The 21,485-nt window shown below is 47.6% G+C and overlaps 1 protein-coding gene across 14 annotated transcripts in view; it reads right to left on the bottom strand.

Moving 5' to 3' along the window:
• Positions 1–21,485, bottom strand: part of KLC1 (kinesin light chain 1) — a 38,555-nt gene that overhangs the window by 14,842 nt on the left and 2,228 nt on the right. For 7 of the 14 annotated variants that reach the window (XM_077776492.1, XM_077776499.1, XM_077776495.1 and 4 more), the window contains exons 3-13: positions 20,760–20,990; positions 16,401–16,479; positions 15,687–15,912; positions 11,855–11,942; positions 11,146–11,247; positions 8,980–9,153; positions 8,735–8,834; positions 6,261–6,310; positions 6,113–6,180; positions 5,013–5,121; positions 2,353–2,487 (exon numbers count right to left, since the gene is read on the bottom strand). In XM_077776492.1, the coding sequence (XP_077632618.1) occupies positions 2,353–2,487; positions 5,013–5,121; positions 6,113–6,180; positions 6,261–6,310; positions 8,735–8,834; positions 8,980–9,153; positions 11,146–11,247; positions 11,855–11,942; positions 15,687–15,912; positions 16,401–16,479; positions 20,760–20,990 (1,362 nt within the window). Of the gene's footprint in view, positions 1–2,325; positions 2,488–5,012; positions 5,122–6,112; positions 6,181–6,260; positions 6,311–8,734; positions 8,835–8,979; positions 9,154–11,145; positions 11,248–11,854; positions 11,943–15,686; positions 15,913–16,400; positions 16,480–20,759; positions 20,991–21,485 lie in introns of all 14 variants that reach the window. The other 7 variants (XM_077776488.1, XM_077776491.1, XM_077776489.1 and 4 more) reach the window with 2 other exon arrangements.

Consider the following 21,485-nt stretch of genomic DNA (forward strand, 5'->3'; position numbering starts at 1 on the left):
AAAAAAAAAAAAAAAAAAAAATGCACATGTGGGGAGCCTGGGTGGCTCAGTCAGTTGAGCGTCCGACTTCGACACGGGTTATGATCTCACAGTTCATGGGTTCGAGCCCCGGGCTGGGCTCTGTGCTGACATCTAGCTCAGAGCCTAGAGCCTGTCTTCGGATTCTGTGTCTCCCTCTCTCTCTGACCCTCCCCTGCTCATGCTGTCTCTATCTCCCTCTCAAAAATAAATATAACATTAAAAAATTTTTAATAAAAAAATGCACATGTGCACACTGCCTTTACTAGGTCTCTTCTTAAAGCCTAAGAGTATGCTTTGAAAATGAAAATAACAACCCTATGTCGGAAGAACTCAGCACCACCTTCTCAGAAACGGAGAGCCGTGGCCTTCCCTCGAAGGTGAGGGCGGGCTGAGTGTGAGCAGGGGCCACGGGGCCCAGTGCTGGGCACACCAGCCACGCGGCTCCCTGCCTGCTAACCTGGGCACTTCATCAGTCACCACTGCTTAAGTGGAGACTCTGCTTGAAGAAAGGGATCCTTCTGCTGTTCAAAGCGAGTTTAGGATCGACTTAAGATATGGAATCTAGATTCTTTCAGCCAATGGACTCCACAGCCAATCGATGAGCCCTGTGATGGATCCTGTCAAATATGCAGAGCTCCTGGTGCCTAAAAGTCAAGTAAAAAGGTGTCCACAGTCCAATGTGTGAGCATCCTAAGTGAGAGCATGTCCAAAGTGACAGGGAAACGGGAAATGGGAGGAGAGGCGAGCGTGCACTCAAAGGAGTGACTGCTCTGCCCACCGCACTGCGGCTCTGCAGCCGGCCCAACGGGCAGCTGCCTACCAGCCCTCTGCTCTGGGCGGAAAGCGGCTCTCCCTTATCCCGGAGTCTCAGCCTTGAAGAGGTCACAGAACTCCACATTGTCAATAATTTTATGACAAGACTTCACAGGAAGATTGACCTAGAAATACTGTCTCAAGAAAAAGCTCCTCTACAACTTCATTCAAGAGTATCAACTCTGCACCCTGGCTTCTAAAGGGCAGAGAAGGGACATGGCCCTCCACACAGGCATGCAGGACGCCCCGAGCCACGGGGAGAGTACAGTACACAGTGTGGCCAGATGTGAGCAAGAGGAGGGCCTGCGCCATCATGGTTTTTGTTCAGACTACACCCTGACGGGGGGATGGTCACAGCAGATGCTGATTGGTTGTCTTGGCACAGAAAAACCAAAGCAAGGCAGCCACCAGACAGAGACGGTCATAAAGACGTTCTCCCTGAAACTGCACCACTAACATTACATACGAAGTGTCTATTAGAATGCTAATCCTTACCAAACCTCTACAGCTATAGGAAAATCCCAAATAAATACACGCAAAAAGATGGGAGTGTAGGAAACCCTAAAACTATATTTGGCAAAACATTTGTACCATTACAACTAGTCAAACTGCACTACTACAACTTCCAAAAAAAAAAAAAAAATCAATAGTGCACCTGGATGTGTTGAAGCTAATCCTGCATTCAATCCTCTCCGATAAAATCCTGCATTCAATCCTCTCCGATAAAAGCAAAATCCCACAAATAGCAGCTCAATATACAAAAATATTACCCACGTGTGACCAAAATACACTAGGAAAAAATGTTCAGAAGGCCACACGCTCTTTGACAACCACTGGGTAAACAGCAGTGGTAAGAATGTCCACCGAGGCAAAGTCATGAAAGCCAGAGGTAGAGCCTGGAGGGATGGGTTCCAAACACAGGCACAAGTTCTGGATCCGAAAACCTCTGGCAGATGACTCTGACGAGGGAGCCCCCCCACCTGTTCTTTCCTAGAGACACGTTTGGTGTGAAACATCACCTCCCTTTAAGGAATCTCAATCACTTCTAACAAAATCGACAGCAGCCTGGTCAGTGAAATTAGGAGCGCTGGAGTTAGCGAGGAAAATGGGTTAAGTTAACAAAGCGAGTTAGTTATCTGCCACACTAATCCTAATATTAAAATAAAATCAGGTTATGGATTATGCTTTAAATAACCAGGACACTCAATCAGCATTTAAGTGCTCAAAGTTAAGCCAAACAGCTTTCATGGGTTCCTCCAGAGAAGAAAATTACCACTTCAAACAAGTAACAGACTTCATCATTAGCAGAAGATAAGAACTTACAAAAATCTTAATTTTGTACATAATTTGAGACCAGGAGGGGATCTGGCACGTAAGACAGGAGGAAAGTGCTGGCAGGCACCCCTGGAGGACACTGGCCCAGGCCGCAGCCAGGGGACCCGGGGACAGAGTGCCTGGCCGAGCACGCCGGCGGCTGTGTACTGTACTTACCCCGTTCCACTCTACGCTCATACTCACTTCCTCCCCTCCGTCAGGGCCGCTCTCGTACTTGACCACGTCCACATTCAGGCTCTCCCGGCTTCTCCGCTTCTCCATGTTCTCAGGGTCATTCAGCACTTCGGCTACTCTCTGTTTGTGAACATTGTCAAGACCCTGTGAGCCAGGCAAGGGGGAAAGGGTTTGACCCATTAGAACTTAAGTTTCATTAAGGATTTCTAAGAGAGTTATGTTTCACTGAGGAAAACAAAAACAAACACAGCCCGTAAACACTGGAAAGGAAAACTCAGAGCAGGGATTCTCAGGAATGTACACTTAGACTCAGGCATTCCCCCCGTTGAATTTTACCTTGAATTTTAAAAGACAACAAACGATGGGCTCCAGCAAGTGAACTGCACACTCGAGATACTTACAAGGAAACAAACTGACCTATACAAACCTGAAACGCCCTCCCCAAGAAAGGACCTGTGGGTGGGCAGCTGGGACAGACGTGCCCAAGAGCAAGGACATGTTCAAGATAGAACCCAGGGGGCAGGCACACCCTCTAAACCTCTCTGCTTTCAAAGTCTCGTCGGAAGGAGCTGGAATGATGCCCAGACGGCCTCGGTGCCAGGGTAAGAGGGCGGCAGCAAGCTGTCACTTCGCTTCGCTGCATCAGGGACCTCGCTCACTCAACATGGTGCAGACTGTCTCCGGGTGTGTTTTGGTTCTAACAATCCGTATTCTAAATGGGATTCAACCCTAACAGCTCGTGCAAATAACTACGCTTGTGCGGACTCCCACAAGGTTTTCCTCAAAAGGTACAAACCTCAAACAGATGAGGTACTAACGTGACTTCACGGTAAAGCGGACTGTGCCCCCTCCCCAGCAGGAGGAGAGCTTTCTGGGTAAAGCACTGACAATCCTCTTCCTTAAGCTTCTACAACTGCTGGTCCCCAGACTCGGCTCCTCTAATAAACATCCTCCTGGCAACTTTAAAACAAAGCCTGGATCACTGGCATGAGCCTTGATGACAGGTCACAGAAGTCTAGAGCTGGGACGAGCATCAAGGCTGTGGAAGCCACCTTCCATCCATCCCCAGGGGTGGTAGACGCGGGCACTGTGCCTGAATGCCATGCAGCCCACACAGCCAGACCCCCACAAAGGGGTCCCCACACCCCCAGGCGCTCTCCCCTGCCCACACCAAGCGCGCAAGCAGCCCTTCAGAGTCAGAAGACCCAGGAAGGATGGTGGGACGTAAGAAAGGGGCTCCTCCAGGAGCACCGGCTGGGAGACATCATTGGTACCAACTCTGCCTGGGTTTCTCTCCTCACTCCGCACAGACTTTGTTCAGAAAAAGAATTCTAAGGTAAACACGGGTCATTTTAATCCCTGACAAAAGTGGCGATAAACCAGCAAGCACATAGTTGCCTACACACGTTCCATTCAGGACGGGGAAACTCACACCTGCCTCTCCAGTCCTAAACGGAGAAGACAAAACCAAACCTACCATCTTTACATACGTTTTTATATATTCACACACACACACATGCTCACACACAGGGGAACGCAAAAGCGCACGCACACACAAGGTTAACGTACTCATCACTCTGACAGCCACTCATTACAGGGCAACAAGGGCGCCCCTCCCCGTATTTCCTCACACGTGTTTCACATGACTAAACGCCTCAAAAGATGAAGGAAAACAGTCTTATATTCCGATGTCCACCTTCCTGAGGAGCCACCAAGCTGCCGCCCACTGCAGCCCCTCACATCCCCACCAGCCATGCACAGGGGCTCCAACTTGTACATCTTTCCCTCAACACCTGTTGTTGTGTGTTGCACCTGAGCCATCCCCAGGGGGTGAAGCAGGGTGGCGGCTGCCGAAGGGGAGCACTTTTGCTCGCCTGCACCTGTGAGCAGAACTGTCTGCTCAGCTCCTCTGCTCATTCTTTAACTAGAAGATCCCTCTGTCTCGTTATATTCTAGACACTAGAGCATCATCAGATGTGATCTTCAAACGCTCCACCCATCCCGTGGTGTCTTCACTATCCGGAGAGTGACCTCGAATGCACACACATTTCTAATTCCAGTAAATGTAACCAATCGAGTTTTTCTTTTGCTGCTTGTGGTTTTAGTGTCATAGTTATGATCTTTTTTTTTTTTTTTTTTAAGGTAGGCTTCACACCCAGCAAGGAGCCCAATGCGAGGCTTCAACTCCAGATCCTGAGACTAACACCTGAACTGAGGATCAGGAGTTTAGAGACCTAACCAACTGAGCTACCCAGGCATCCCTATAGTTATGACCTTTTAAATAACGCAGTTTTATTTGTACAAACTAAAATATTAATGTTTTCTATTTCTAAGTCAAGCTTTTGGTCAGTCATATCAAAAAAGACTCATTCGGGGCGCCTGGGTGGCTCAGTTGGTTAAGCAACTGACTTCGACTCAGGTCATGATCTCACAGTTTGTGGGTTCGAGCCCCGCACTGGGCTCTGTGCTGACAGCTAAGAGGCTGGAGCCTGCTTTGGATTCTGTGTCTCCCTTTCTCTCTGACCCTCCCCAACTTGTTCTCTCTCTCTTTAAAAAATAAACATAAAAAAAAAAAATTTAAAAAAAAGTTTTTTTAAATAAAAGACTCATTCATTCCATTCAATTAAAGCTCTAACAGGTGAGTTAAAAATGGAAGGAAGGGCACGGACCTGTTTACGGGACCTCATGGCTGCTTCCTCCAATGTCTCAGCAGCTTCGAATTTGCCTTGACGTCTGTAAAGTGCCCCGAGGTTTTTCAAAGTAGTTGTAACGGTTGGACTGTAAGAAAGCCCAGGATACACAGAATATTAAATACAAGTTTGAGAACTACTGTCAACAATACATAATCTAAAGGACTAACAGACTTAGGTTTGTGAGAAATACTTAAATTTCTACGGTATTTTCTTAAGCTGCAAAATTCTAAAACAGTTCTTTTTCGGTCCACGTGGCCTGCCAGTGCCGCATGGCGCGGCTAGGCCAGCCCCGACACCCCGCAGGCTCTGTGCAGGGCCGGGACACCCCCGCGCTGAGCCCTGAGGCGGCACTGGGCCCACCGGCTCTTTCCAGGCTGCGGCCGCCGGTGCAGTCCCCTGCCCCTGTCAACAGACACGTCTAGTGCCACGTCTAGTGACCACCGCGCCTCCCCTGGAAGTGGAGCCTGCTCTGTGCCGGGCAGTGAAGAGGACAAGGTACTTGTAACGTTGCAGTTCACTGGCTCCCTGCTCTCCGCACGGAGGGAGACGGAAGGAACACGCAGGACCGGAGCCAGAGTGCGGCGTGTGTGACGGCAGGAGAGACGCACTCCTCACCAGTCTTACTAAGAAACCAGAAAAAAGCCTAGTTCCTTTTAGCATATGCAGGTACTGCAAGAGACTGTTTTCTTACTAATGACAGGCACCTACGGTACCGAACAAAGAACAGCGCCCGGGGGCCTCAGGAGGTTAAGCATCCACACTTGATTGCAACTCAGGTATGATCTCACGGTTACGGAGTTCGAGCCACACATCGGGCTCTGTGATGACAACATGGAGCCTCCTCGGGATTCTCTCTCTCTCTCTCTGGCCCCCTCCCTCCTGCACATGCTCGCTCTCTCTAAATAAATGAACATTTAAAAAACAAAATTACAGGTTTTGGGGCTGGAGTTTGGGAACAGTAGGGGACACTGCAAGCACACCACCTTCCGGAACATTTCGTGTTGGGTCACTTACAAGCTGCCCTAACCACCAGCACCTTCCAAGGCGACTCTGTTCTTTTAGGTAAAAAGACCTACCTATCAACTTTGCAGGCTTTGTACCAGCCGCCATATTCTCCAAAAGATGTTCCGTCCTTTTGCTTTCCCTAAATTATAACAAATGAATAATTATTTTTTAAAGCAGTATATTCAATTTGGAAACTCTCTCAGAACAGTGTATTCTTACTTTGCATTCTTCTCTTTCTTCAGCGTGCATCCAAATGGGTTTATTTTCATCTAGGGGAGAAAACAGAGCACACCATGACACTGAGGCCGGGGCGGGGAGGGCCAGGTTGCGGTGACTGCAGAAGCTGCAGAAGCAAATGCACCCGCACAGGCGGGCGGCTGTCAAATGAAATCTGACGAATGCTGACGCTCCTACAGTGAGACTCTAGTGCTAGAATCTTCACATAACACTGTGAGTACTTAGAATCTGAGAAAGCTAGCGTTAACCAAAGTCTAAGAAAAAGGAGTAAGATGCTGGAGGCAAAACTGGGAAAAGATGCAAAATATTCTCTTACGGTCTTAACTTCTCAGAACCTAAACCATGCTGCTCCATCCAGCACTTCTAGACAATGAGCATGCCCACACCATGGAGGGTAAGCAGTCTCAAAAGTGACACTTATGAAAATACTTTTCACATGAAAAATGTTTAAGGTACAAGTCTGAAGGTAAACGAGTAGTATACGTGAGTACATGTAAAGCATGGTTTTAACTGTGTAAATCGATTGACACGGAAAGAAGGAAAACACTGGAAATCATGGGTGACCTTCACCTTCCGTGTCTGTATGCAGGACACTTTCAAGGACCGGCTTCAGGCTCCAGAGGAAGAAACCTATGCTCACACCAGGTCGGCCGCTCACTAACCATCTAACCTTGGCCAAGTCACTGAGTCTATAGCATCCTCACTCCTAAAATGGGTTAAGGTTTGACCCACTTCGCAGGAGTTAAACGCGATTACACACTGAGACCGCCTGACAGAATTATGATTATTACTTGGGATGTCACAGGAGACTGTGGCTTTAAGAGTGAAGGGCCCGCGAAGGCAGCACTGCTGGCACTGCGTAGCCACGTCTAACTGCACTAATTCTAGCGCGAGAGTAGCCGGGTGGGTACACAGCAGCTAACAGTGCAGGACCCCCGAGCGACACAACAGGTCACGTGTCAGTGTGTGCACTATAAGCAGGAGGCCCTGTGAGACTGGAGGTCACACATCGATGGCCACAAGACACACGTGCATCTTACCTTCAAAAAAATGTCTTCTGTCCTACGTTTTAACATTTGCATAGAAGGCAAATCCAAATACAGGAAAACCACTTTTAACTAGAATCCAATTAACTGGACTTTGTGCTACTATTTTTAGCAAAAAGCCAGCTAATTGCAAGAAAACAAATATTCCCCAAGAATGGAATTTTTCAAAAGCAGCATCAAGGAAATAACCCGAAATCAGTCCAAACGGCCTGTGCAGTTAGGCGAGGATGTGGAAGCCCCTGGGAACGGAACAACTCCGGGGAGGTGGGTGCTGTCCCGTCCTGTCCTGACTGCAAACAGAACCTGTGCTCAACATGGAGAGTCTGGGGCGTTCCTAGATTCTCAACCGCTCCAGTTACTAACGGAGGGGAAAAATACTAATACACCTGAAAGACGTTTCAAGAGTGGATTCTAGAAGCTCTCTATAAAAGAAAATATTTACTGGGGCACCTGGGTGGCTCAGTTAGTTCAGCATCTAACTTTGGCTCAGGTCACAATCACAGTTCGTGAGTTTAAGTCGTGCATTGGTCTCTGCTGTCCCCACACAGCCTGCTTCAGATCCTCTGACCACGTCTTTCTGCTCCTCCCCCGCAAAATAAATAAATAAGTAAAAAATAAAGGATAAAGTAAACATTTGTTAAGCAAAACCTTTCCCTATACGTTCTGAGATTTCCTGCACACCAGTAACAACTGTCCTCATTCCACATGCTTTATGCAACACCTGATGCTGGGGAAACGCTTACGTAACACCCGAACACAAATGCTATTTCACTGAGCAACTGAATCCTGCAAAATATTTGTTCCAAAACTGTGTATTAAATACCTAGAACACTTTAAGCAATATGGAGACAGGCCTTGGCTCTTTAAGACAGCCTCATAACCCAGCAGGCCTGGGGTGGGGTCGACGGCCTGCGCTTCTGACAGGTCCCGGGCGGTGCTGAGGCCACTGGTCCCTGCTGGCACACTGAGAACCAGGATGACAGGACAATCCCAGAACCCTTGATGCCTCCAGAGAGGTTGGCTGGGTTAATGCTCTGAACTGTGCGTGAAGCAAGACTGGACTCTCGCGAGGGCAACGAGGCAAGACGTGGGGCAGGGGGCTCATCACCCCTCACCACAAGACGCACGACCCCACTGAGAGTAACTGGTGCAGTAACTGGTGACGCCAGGGCAAGTATGCAGGCATCCCCCACATCCACTGGACGGTAGATGAACGGATGAGCCTATGGCCACTCAGACCATGCCACGTCCTCTCCTCTCAGCGCTACCTGCAAAATCACTTCTAAAAGCCAAATTACATTCTCTATTGAAAATGTGATGACGATTTGGGTATTACCAAGCTGCTGCAGGAAATCACTCTTCCTGCATCCTACAACCGTGTCTGTACAGAAGCACTGGTATAGTTCTTACCATCCACAGAACCGAACTCCCTTTCATGTGCACGAGTGAGAATCTCTTTGTACAGGGTTTCTGCTTGCTTGAATTTTCCTTGCTTCAGATAGCAGGAGGCCTTAAAATAAAATAAAGTACTTAGACTTCTTCATATATAAATGAAACATACACTCATACCTACAGGTTAAATTACAAAAGAAACTTCAAAATTTTAAAAAAAGGAATTCTGGCTTTATCTATAGAGTGTGCCTCTATCAACATACCAGGTTATTTTTCGTTTTGGCCACATTGGGGTCATCAGGCCCCAGTTTTGTTTGGTAGATCTCGAGGGCTCTTTGATAATAATATTCCACTTCTTCATACTTGCCCTGATTCTGGCACAGTAAGGCCAAGTTATTCAACTGTTTAGCAACATCAGGGTGATCCTTTCCCAAAACCTGGAACAAAATATAGTGTATTAGAAACACTGATTTGTTTGTTTCACTACCATCCAATCCATTCTCCACCTACGAGAAAGATCCTTCTAAACAGAAATGGGACTGTGCCTAGCCTCCAGACTTAACACCCGGCCTCCCCGTGCCATGTAATAATAAAAATAACTTCACCAGAACTCTCATTCTTGGGGGGTGGGAAGGAACTGTACATGCTTTAAACTTCTTCACTTCTTGGACTAAGCCCCCGGGAGCTGGCGATGGTGGACTAGGCACAGTCTACAGATCAGGACGCTGTTGTAAAGGTTACGTTAGCATGGCTGCCAAGTTCTGGAAGAGCCCTATCTGACTCTAGCTGCTGCACAAGACGCATCCTGACATGTACAAGCAGCCTTCAAAGGGAATTTCCAGCTCTTCCACGCAGCCTACATATCCCTCACACTAAGCCTCTGTGGTCACCAGAGCCACTTGCCCTCACACTTCAAACTCCCCCTGCAGAGCCTTCCAAATTCTCATCCCAGATGCCTCATGTCCTTCTCCCAGTTCCCCCACCACACCCCCTAACTGATCAACCCCGGGTCCCCGCAGAACCTCTGAGAGGACACTTCCCTACATCCAACTGAAGGAAGCCCCGGCCCGGCCCCACCCTGGTAACTCACAAACATCCTGGTTTCTTTCTTTGCAAGAATCACTACCTAAAACTATCTTCTTGACCTATGAAGTCCACTGCCCATTATAACCAGGAGTGCCAATGCTACGTCTCCTTCACCAGCGTAAACGTCAGCATTCAGAAAGGTGCTGACACACAGGCAAATAAATATTAAACTATTTCCTCAGGACCTTGAACAAGCGATTCATTCTCTGAACCTTGTGCCTCCCCAAGGAAGCATGCTACCCCTCCGTCTCTGCACTCCCCTGCTCTCCCTGCCTGTGAACCTTGTTTAAAACTCAGTACAAATGCTGACTACTTGAGGGCAGCCATTCCCAGTGCACCACCCTCCTGGGACTTTGGGGGGGGGGCCCCTGCTCTGCACACTCCCAGAACTCTATCCTGGAAGCCAAGCACACTTATGCCCCCCGGGAAGGAGAGCTTTCTCTCATTTGTAAATCACCAGCTCTAACCAAGCAGGGCCCCCAAGTACTCAACACACACTGCTAAATCAGTGAAGGAATCTGGCAGACCACTGTATGGAGTTCATAATCCTTAATTTGATACTTATGTGCTCTCCTTGACTTTAACCCTAGTCCACTCAAAATCTATTTATTGCATAAACATCATGCAGACGGGAGCAGGAAAGAAGTTGTCCTGCATAATTTGATGATGAGCCCTTTTTATTTCCCCTTTCCCAATTTCTTGTCATATGGCTAAAATTAAATGACCTTGCAATATCGCTGGTAAATAATCACAAAAAACACCAAATTAAAATACCACCCTTGGTCATTCATGGCATGGACCGGACACCCAAGCCTCCCTAACTGCTGACATTAACAAGCTACATTTTTTCCAATACCTAATTATTATAAACTGTAGCTCCTGATAGAATTACTATCCATGATGCTGACATCATCTACAGTTCTGAGTTACACTTTACTTCTGAAAATAATTTCATTTCTTAAGCTTTGCAAGCCTAGCTGGCGACTTTATTTTTAAACTCCAATGTGTTTCTTCTCGACAGGTACACACCCCACTGTGGAATGATATGCCCCCAGGCTTTCCACGGCCAGTCCTTAGAAGCTGTTCCTTCTGCACGCACTTCAGGCCCATCAGGCAGGGCGGGCATACATGATCACCCACTCCTCGTAAACATGGGTCTGAATGGGCCAAGCGGCTGTGCTTTGCAGGCTGTCCACCTCATCCCTTATCCAAGGAGTTTTATTCAGGAAATGTTTAGTCACCACATACCACAGGGATCATCTCTCAAAACTTAAAACCTGAAATGCTTCAAAGGCACAGAACACCGCATCTCAACACAAGGAGCACTGTTCCTTGGTCCGCACCTTTTCTCTGATCTCCAGGGCTCTTTTACACAGCGGCTCGGCCTCTTTGTACTTCCCTCTCTTGCCGTACAGCACTGCAAGGTTATTCAGAGTGGCCGCCACCTACCAACACAGAAGGAACATGAAGGAGTGGTAGAGGACCCACGGACAGGACTTCCGATCTCACCGTCCACCGATGCCCAGGGGGCACAGTGAAGTGCTCTTCGGTGAAGAAAGGAATGGCAGCAATTCACTAGATACAGATTCTGCAAAGTGAGTGCGGAATGTAAAAATTCAACAATCAACATCATCAGCGTGGTCCTGATTTGTCTTTTTTTAAATTTCACTGGAAGCCACAAGGCCAACCCAACCAACCCAAACACAGAGGTGTGCAAATCTGACCAGATTTTAAGAAAAAGACAATATAAATTCTTCAGAAAAAAAATTATCAAAGTACATGCAATTTGATTGAAGATAAAAAAAACAGCACGTGATCCATTTGAGATGGCGATGCTGAACAGTGTGCGCAAGCGCATGTAAATAAGTATCAGAGTCCCCGGGACTGAAGCTGGTCCCTGGTGTCACATAAGTGAAGATGCCTACCTGTTCCATCAAGTGAAAAGGCAGCTCTTAAGCCTTCCCTGTTGAGTTTAATATTAAAATGAGTTGGGTAAAAAAAATATTAGGGAAAGTAAAATATAAAAAGAATGAAAGAACCAGATATACAAACCGCTGGATGATCTTTGCCCAAAGTTTTCTCACGGATGGCCAAGGCATCGTTCAGTAGATTTGCGGCATCTTTGTATTTATTCTGGTCTCTAAATTAAAAGACATACGTTAAGTATTTTGGATGTAGCTTATTACATCCTTTTAAAACGTAATTTTGAAACTACAGAAATAAAAGTTTCAACTATTTAAAAACTAAAAAGTCAACTAATAAAAACACCTCTAGTGTATACAAAAAAGATTCCACCAACTAATGTGAACTTGGAATCCAGGCCTGATCACCTTCTGAAGCTGGCCCTCCACTGCAGATCACCCGGACAACGCCAGCCCCACACAACTAGCTGCTCCACACAGAACAAGTGAGCCAGTCCAGAAAGTGGGCATAGCTTCACCTGCTTTCAGAACTGATGCCAGCATCTGAGCCGGGACTCTGCCGGTTAGCGGCTACAAGGCTTTGGGACATGAAGCCGCCTCCCACCATCCCCATCAGCCCATCTAGGAAGGAAGTGTATTATGTAACTCACAGAGTTGCTCTAGGAAGCTAAGGATATGCTATGTGCATAATGAAAAAGCTAGTGAAAAATAAATACAGTACATGATAGTGTCTTAATCAGGTACACAGCTTGCCACTGTTTGGTTGTAGTAAGAGGAATGAGGACATTTTTTGACTGTGGTAAGACAGATATGCCACCAGACCCAGCCTCTGCCCACCTTGGTTTATGTAACAAAGTGATTATAAAAGCTATTTGGTTTTGGGACTTAATGTTTCATGTTTCTTAACTATAAGAGCTGCCCAGCAAGGCGTGGCCCTACAGAAGCCCGTCTGCCCCACACACGTGGGAGGGGTTAAGGAGGCCCATGGAGCCTCTGAAGCACACTAATTCTGGCCAAGTATACTGAGATTTCTTTTTCTCCAGTCATCGTACTACACATTATAAACTGGCTCAAACTTCTTGTAAAAATCGGCAAGCATGACAGTTTCAAAACCTACTAGGAACAGTTATAATGAGTAACAACCACAACAAGGTGTACTGAGCACCCTTCTAAATGCCGTAACCAGTCAGGGACTATAAACCTGGCCAAAGTGAGGTCACACGAAGAATCACCACACCAGTTCTCAAGCGTGGCCCCAAACCAAGGTCAAGGGACCTCGGCTGGAATGCTGACTCCCAGCCAGCCTCCCTGAACAAGCCCACCAGAAATGCAAACTCAACATGAAACAAAAGTACACCACCGCACACACGAAAATCCTAACAGAAAAACAGGCAAGACAACAGAACATCCACAGAAAGACACAAGTGACTAAAAATGTAACATCAAAGAGCTGCTGCAGAAGCTCTCCACTAAGGCAATGGAAGAGGCCCCCAGCGCTGCCCTAGGCTGGGGACAGCGCGGCCGACGCATAGACTGGATGCCACCTTCCCGATAAGCGGTTTCACAATATGTACCACATATCAACTGTTTAGGCTCTAACCCATTTTAGGAACTGATCCTAATAAAAATCCAGAATCTTAGACAAAACTTCTAAAGATATTTATCAGTATATTATGCTCTTCCCAAAAAGCTTAAAATTAAAATGAAATGTCTTTTAATACAAGAAAGGTGAAATGAGGTACAGCCCAGCAACAGCTGCCAATCTTGAATATAATGTGAATAGATAGGGCGCTACTAATTTTCTTTTTTAACTTTCGTCCGATACGAGTAAACTCTCAGCCACAGCATTAAGGGAAACACAAGCCTGCGGAGAGGCCGCGGAGGCCCCAGCACGCCACACAGTGACGAGGGTGTGACCACACACACCCATGTGCCACAACAAAGACCCAGCTGGGCTCTGTGTGTCTCCTATTTACCACATTTATAATAATAACAGCAAGCAATGGCCAGAAATATTCAAGTTGTTAGTGCAAAAAAAGTGGTGGAATGAAACTCAACATCATCTCTCAAGATTTTAAATGTAAATACCTATGGCTAAGGAATCCCTACAATATGAAACCGTTAAAATCTCCAATGAACCTAAATGTCCATCAACAGGAAAACTGTCAAAAAAGCGTCCGGCATGTCCAGAAGGCAGACTGTTGCGCTGGCCTCATGAAGATTAGGGGGCTAACAGAGGGCAGAGCTGCTGAGCTGCTGTTAAAGAGGGCTTCCTTTTTAGTGTTGTTTTGTTCTGTTTTGTTTTGTTGTTGTTGTTGTTTTTTAAAGAAACCGCTCGTCTCTATGGCTGGCTGGATTATTTTATTTCTCTTCTCTGAGCCCCTCTCCCCCTCCTTCCACACTGTCCCTGTCCTTGCTCAGATCCCCGTCCCCATCTCCACATCCCTAAGATCCTACATCCTACACAAGACCCCAGGCTCTGGCCACCACTGTGTCGCATGCACCATGCTAAAGTGTCTCTCGTGACACCCACGAGGGAGCCCCCGTCCCCACGGGCACCCTTCTGCACTGCCCACAGGGCACCCACGACCAGCCCACCTCCCACAACCGTTCTTCAGGCGCCACCCAGCTTTGCCACACCAGACTGAGGAGTCAGGTCCGAACACACTCAACACTGCTCACCACCTCCCCCCCCCANTCCCTCCCTAATCCTCTTCACTGGACGGACTTTCTGTCCCATGAATACTTCTGTGTCATTTTATTAACAAGAACCCAGTCTCCCTGCTTCCGTAATTACACATGGATGTAAACAGCCTGTTTTCTACACAAGAATATAAGCTCCTTTAGAGAAATGCTATTTGAGTATTTCACACCTGTTGGGCAACACCGAGTGTCACATGCGCCACAGCCCTTCCCTCGGACCTCTGAGTGGATACTGTAACTGCCTCCATTCAGACCCAAGAAAACTGGGGCTCAGAAAAGTTAAAAGCTCTGGACAACATCCTCGGTCTTGTGGCCATTAAGCAGAGATACACGCTGAGTTCTCCTGACTTAAATCCGGCGTTCTGGTTTCCCCAGAGGACAGGAATTACATACTCCTCTTTAGGGCCTCACAGGAACCAGCCTAAAATCCTACATATACTTGTGGGTCCAAAATGGTGAATGAGGACGATGAAGAAACACAGATCCTTCACTGCAGCCCACAGAACTGGAAGGGCCGCAGCACAGCACTCCTGCTGTGTGAGCACCTTCTCCCTCCTCAGGTCCCTACTCACCCGCCTCTGCTCTATTTCAGCTTAGTTCAGCTCAGAGACACGCACAAAGGGCTCCAACACGTCATGCCCTGTGCTGTAAAGGCTAACTCCTTCCTCACTTCCCTTCAATGCGTTCGCCACGGGCTCCCCTAAGGGAGGAAGTGTGCTGGAGTGATGGGAGAGGCAGGGACACGGACACAGGCTGGTCCCCAACGTTAAGGGACACTACTCTGGGAGAAGAGAGAACAAAGTGCGAACAGCCCCGACGCGGAGCACGGCACACAAGCACCAGAAGGGAGGCAGGGATTAAGGGATCTGGGGCCACAACGGGGGCAAAGGGCAAGGGGAATCCGAGATTCAGAATGAAGAGAGAGCGGACAGAGAGACAGGAAGGCTATTCTAGACAAAAGAAATCTGGTACAGAGCCTTGTCAAAACAATCAACAGCTGGGTTTGGCCTGGGCGAAGGGTGCGTGTGGGCTACGCTAGACGGGGCGGCCTGACCCGGGTTGTTTCGGGCAGCATCTGTTCTGCAGGGTGACGGCCGTAGAGCTTGCTAAGTATCTTGAATTTAAGCCCCTGGCTGTTTGAGAAGTGAACGGTAAAGCCGGCGAAGCAGCTTATTCAGGTTAATAGAAACATTTTAAAGGCAAGTTCACTAGAAACATGGTCTCCAGGTAAGACGGGAGGATGAAGCGAGAGCACTAGCCTGTACACCAGGGCCAGGATGTTGAGCATGGTGGCCACGTCGGGGTGGTCGTGGCCAGACGTCTTCTCCAGGTCTTCCAGGGCCTGCTTGCAGAGCGGCACGGCGACCTCGTAGCGTCCCTGGGAGGCGTACTGGATGACCAGGTTGTGCAGAGTGCGCAGGCGCGCCGGGATCTCGTAGCCGCCCTGCTGTGCCGCCGCCGCCGCGCTGCTGTGCTGCTGCTGGACTGCACGGACAGAGCTCCACTTCAGAGGCGCTGGGACCGACTACGCAGACAACACCCCCCCACACACACCCTTCGTGTCTAGCTCTGGCCCAGGGTAGCACTTGGGCCCCCACCCCCCACCCCCGCTACGGACACCCGCAGAGCACTCCCCAGGAAGGCTGCGTAACAGCAGTAACTTGTGAGGGGCGTGTGAAGCCCCCAAGGGAGCAGTCAGACTGCCCTCGGCAGCAAGCCAGTTTCACCTTTCCAACTCCGTACGAGTCCGCACGCCCCTACTTCACGCCCCTATTCCGTGGGGGGTGGAGTGGGTCTAACGTACTACTGTATCCCACCAAGAAACTCTCTGAAGTTCTTCTGGAAATACAATGCAATCCGAACACACACGTGCTCCCGTGAGGCAGGCCACTAACTGTGGCAATGACATCACAACAGGATAAACCACCTTCTGTTCTAGGCTGCCACTTAACCATTCCCCTTCGCCAACTTACTTCCTTGACCGGGCTCGTCGTCGTCATTTGGGAAAAGGTCATCCAAAGGTTCTTTGGTGGAATCAGTGTCTTTGTCCTCCTATAAAATTAACCCAGAACAACTTTAGTCTTGCAAGTACTATAAGCCCTGTACTAGAAATCGTTAGTATAAATTTCATTTTAACAAAAAATCTTAAAAAAGATAATCAGTTTTTAAAATCAAACATAGTGCAGGGCGCCTGGGTGGCTCAGTTCGTTAAGCGTCCGACTTCAGCTCAGGTCATGATCTCACAGTCTGTGGGTTCAAGCCCCGTGTCGGGCTCTGTGCTGACAGCTCAGAGCCTGGAGCCTGTTTTGGATTCTGTGTCTCCCTCTCTCTCTGACCCTCCCTTGCTCATGCTGTCTCTCAGAAATAAATAAAACATTAAAATAAATTTTTTTAATAATAAAATAAAATATAGTGCATACTGGGAAAGCCTAGACAAGATAGTGAATAATAAATCAACCTGAAGACTAAAAACAACACAAGATTATTTTAAGTTTCAAAAACATTTTATATTTGTTGTGTAAAATGTGCTGTCATCATGGAGATTTCACTTGTATAACCTTATGAAGTTATGTTTTAAACACTAGACATTTCTGAGAATACATGATTCAACTAAAATAATAAAATAAAATAAAATAAAATAAAATAAAAGATTATCCACAATTTGGCTTATCCATTACAGAGTAATAAAAAGCTTGCTGGACTAGAATTCAAACACTAAATGAAGGCAGGGAGGGGAGCTGCAGCAAAAGACTTCCTTAGATGATTCACTAATTCTAAAGAAATTCAAATAAAGCAGGCTAACTCTTACTTGAAATAAATTTTATTTGGAAACCAAATATGTAAAAACAGACTAAAATGGTCCATCTCTGAATGCCACAGACCTAGAGGGTTCCATCTCCCCTCCCTACTCACCACCTCACCACAGGACCCCTAAGAGCAGTCTGAAACCTGCCAGCTTTGAGTCTATGACTCAAGTGTCCCCACAGATCAGTGCAGGGGTCAAAACCAGAACTACACAATGGACAACACAGACAATAGCCTGACCAAGAGAGAAATCAGCACCACCCTGGGGCAGATGACATCACTTGCATCTGGAAGGGTTAATCTGATGAAAAGTACACAGAAGTCACCTAGGGAATATTCCTATCCGGGATGTGTGATCTAAATACACTCACAGAGAAACATCAGACAAACCCACACTAAGAACAATCTACGAAGTAACTGGCCTGTACTCTTCAAAGATGTCTATGTTACGAAAGGAAAAGAGATTTTTTTTTCTTTCTTTGAAGAGGACCTCTTTCAGGGGAGTCTGATTGGTTAACTTAGTCGGTTGAGCATCAAACTCTAGATTTCAGCTCAGGTCATGATCCCAGAATTCCTGGGATTGGGCCCCACACCAGGTTCTGCACTGACAGCAGGGAGCCTGCTTGGGATTCTGTCTCTGTCTCTGCCCCTCCCCTACTCACACACACCTGCATTCTCTCTCTCTTAAAATAAACACTTTAAAAAAAAAGAAAAAAAGGATCCATGTCAGATGAAAGATGACTAAGGAATCGTGACAGCTAAGTGGACCAGACCCCCCCCGCCCGGTGAAATAATGCTATGAAGGGCTCTGCTGAGACAATCATGATGGAGTACAGAGTAGACAAATACTGTGCCCATGTTCAAATGTGGACTTGACCTGGCTCTGGACTCCACAGGGGTATGTCCTCATGCTAGGGGGCCATGGCCAGCAGCAGGGGAGTGTGGATGACATGTGACACTTATTCTAACACGGGTCAGAACAGTCATGCGTGTAGACCCTGAACGAGAGGCAGAGCTAGCTCACTGTTGGCTCTCTTCTCCAAGCTACTTTTTCCAGAATAAAAAGTTCTAAAAGTCTCTGATTCTGTACAAGTTTACAACATTATCCGGTATTCTAGGTGAATCACTGGCTGGCTTCAGTATCTTTATTTATTCTCATTCCCACAACAGCATAGAGTAGTGTCTTTGAAATCAAAACATGGGGGCGCCTGGATGGCTGAGTTGGTTAAGTGTCCGACTTCGGCTCAGGTCATGATCTCGTGGTCTGAGAGTTCGAGCCCCACGTCAGGCTCTGTGCTGACAGCGTGGTCCCTGGAGCCTGCTTTGGATTCTGTGTCTCCCTCTCTCTGTCCATCCCCCATTTATACACTCTCTCTCTCAAAAATGAATAAATATTTTAAAAAATGTAATAATAACAAATCAAAATAAATCAAAACATTTAGTTACTCTGCAAGGGAGAAATACGGTAAGCCTAATAAAACACGGTGCTGTGGACTAATGTGCCCCCCCCCCCTCCCCGCCCACAATCACATACTGAAGCCCTAACCTTCAATATGATAGCACGTGGAGATGGGGCCTTTCACAGGTAATGTGGGTTAGATGAAGTCATGAGAATGGGGCCCGTGACAGGACTAATGTCCCTCTTTATAGGAAGAGGAAAAGACACTTGCTCGCTCGCTCTCTACCCATGCACAAAGGCAGGCCATGTGAGGACGCAACCAGGAAAAAGGCCCTTGCCAAGAGCTCAATTGTGCTGACACCCCAATCTTGGAATTGGGAGAAACGAGCCACATGGCCTATGGTATTCTATCACAGTGGCCCAAGTGCATGAAGACGGGCACCATGGTGACTGTGGTGACAGGAGGCGTGACATTAGGGGAAACGGAATAAAAGATACATGGGAATTTTTCAATTTTTCTATGAATCTAAAATTACTACCGGGCACCTGTGTGGCAATCGGTTAGGTATCTGGTTTTAGCTCAGGTCATGATCTCACAGTTTGTGGGTTCAAGCCCCACATCGGGATCTGTCTGCACTGACAGCTTAAAGCCTGGAGCCTGCTTTGTTTTTCTCTCTCTCTGTCCCTCCCTGCTTGTGCACATGTACTCTCTCAAAAGAAATATTTTAAAAAATAATAATCAATAGTAATACTGAAATTACTCCAAAATTTCTTTTAAAATTGTTTTTAAGTTAACTGAACAGATATAAATGGTGGACAAAAAATAATCAAGGCTGGGATGAACATCCACAGAGAATTGGGGCACCTGGCTGGCTCAGTTGGTTAAGCGTCCGACTTCAGCTCAGGTCATAATCTCACGGTTCGTGGGTTCAAGCCCCGCATCGGGCTCTTTGCTGACAGCTAGCTCAGAGCCTGGAGCCTGTTTTCCGATTCTGTATCTCCCTCTCTCTCTGACCCTCCACTGCTCATGCTGTCTCTCTCTCTCTCTCAGAAATAAAACATTAAAAAAAAAAAAAAAAAAAAAAAAGAACATCCACAGAGAATCAACAGAAAAGGAGAAAACCAAAATCCATGGGGAACTCTGACTTTCCAAGAACAAGGTAGGTAGGCAAGAAGGAAGCATGAGTGAGAAACAGGAGACCAGGCGGTGTCCTGGGAGCAGGGAGAAGAGAGTGTCAAAGGCCCACAGCACCACAGGCTGCAGACTCCGATTCCAGACCCTCCCCACCGCTGCACTGCGGACGACTGGGTGGGACGCACACTGACCTAAGAGAGTTCCCACAGCGCGTGAGCATGGAAGCCAGACTCTGTGGGTTAAAATGTTCCAGGGATCTCAAGCTGGGACAGACCTTGTCAGGTGCCTCTGTGCGTCTGCCTCACGTTTACAAGTATTTTTACATTTTCTGACCACTCTTCTAGAACACACACGAGGGCACCTGGGAGGCTCAGTCAGTTGAGCGACCAACTCTTGATTTCGGCTCAGGTCATGGTCTCAGAGTTCCTGAGGTCAAGCCCTGCATCAAGCTCTGCGCTGACAGCACGAATCCTGATTGGGATTCTCTCTTTCCTGTCTCTGCGCCTCCCCTGCTCGCGTACATGTGCTAGCTCTCTCTCAAAAATAAACTTAAAAGGGGCACCTGGTGGCTCAATTGGTTATCCATCTAACTTCAGCTCAGGTCATGATCTCAGTTTGTGGGTTCGAGCCCCACATCAGGCTCTGTGCTGAAAGCTCAGGGCCTGGAGCCTGCTTTGGATTCTGTGTCTCCCCTTCTCTCTGCCCCTCCTCTGCTCATGCTCTGTCTCTGTTTCTCAATAATAAATGTTTAAAAAAATATAAAAATAAGCTTTAAAAAAAGAAAAAGTAAAAGAACTTTAAGGCACACACATGAAAAGCACACGGCCAGGAGAACCTTCACACGCCCAGGGCCTAAGTCCCAAGATTAGAATCCTTGGTCTTACTAAACACAATCACTAACGGGGAGAGAAGAACACTGACAGCTTTACTAAAACAACCTACTAACTATAATATGATTAACTGTCAATACTGCATTCCTACTGAGCCACTTACGGATGGAGAGATGTCATCATCATATTTTTTTAACTGATTCATGAATTCCAGATGCTTCTTTTCTTCCTCCAGCTGAGCCACAGACTGCTCGCTCTTCTGTAATTTCTGCTGCGTGTTGGCCAGTTCATCCCGCAGCCACTGGTTCTCCTGGCACAGGCGCCGAACCTGTGCACGCAGCTTCTGCTTCTCCGACTCGACGGCATTCAGGTGATTGGACAAAGCCATCATAACCTGGCAGACAGGAGCAATGACAGCCCTGCAGGGCCCATGCCACACACCCCCACCCCCCACGCACGTGCCACGCTTGCAGCTCTCCTTACACTTGCAGGTGTGTGCTACCTGTGTGCAACTGCCGCTCACCTCCCTGCCCGCCCTCAGTCCCAGGCGCCCGGGGGCACGTGCTCAGAACACCTAATGGGGACTCTACGGTGTTCGGCTGTTTAGCGTGGCAAACAGACCGGCAATGGACACACAGTTACTCTTCTGACAGAACTATTTTTTTACTTTCTACCTACGTGGCTCCAACATTGAGAAGTTTCTCAGAGACCCTTTCCCACTGAGAGTGTGTGCACAAGCACGCATATGCATACTTGTCGCTCAGGGAGGGGCTGGTGATGGAGCCAGGGAAGGGCGGGCACGCAAATCTCTGAGGTTCCAAGGAAAGGGAGGAAATCTTTGTAGCCAGCCAGGCAGTCAGAATGCCCTCTGCATTCTTAAGCTTAGGCC

The sequence above is a fragment of the Crocuta crocuta genome, unplaced genomic scaffold (assembly GCF_008692635.1).
Source record: "Crocuta crocuta isolate KB4526 unplaced genomic scaffold, BGI_CrCroc_1.0 scaffold8, whole genome shotgun sequence".
Lineage (NCBI taxonomy): Eukaryota > Metazoa > Chordata > Mammalia > Carnivora > Hyaenidae > Crocuta > Crocuta crocuta.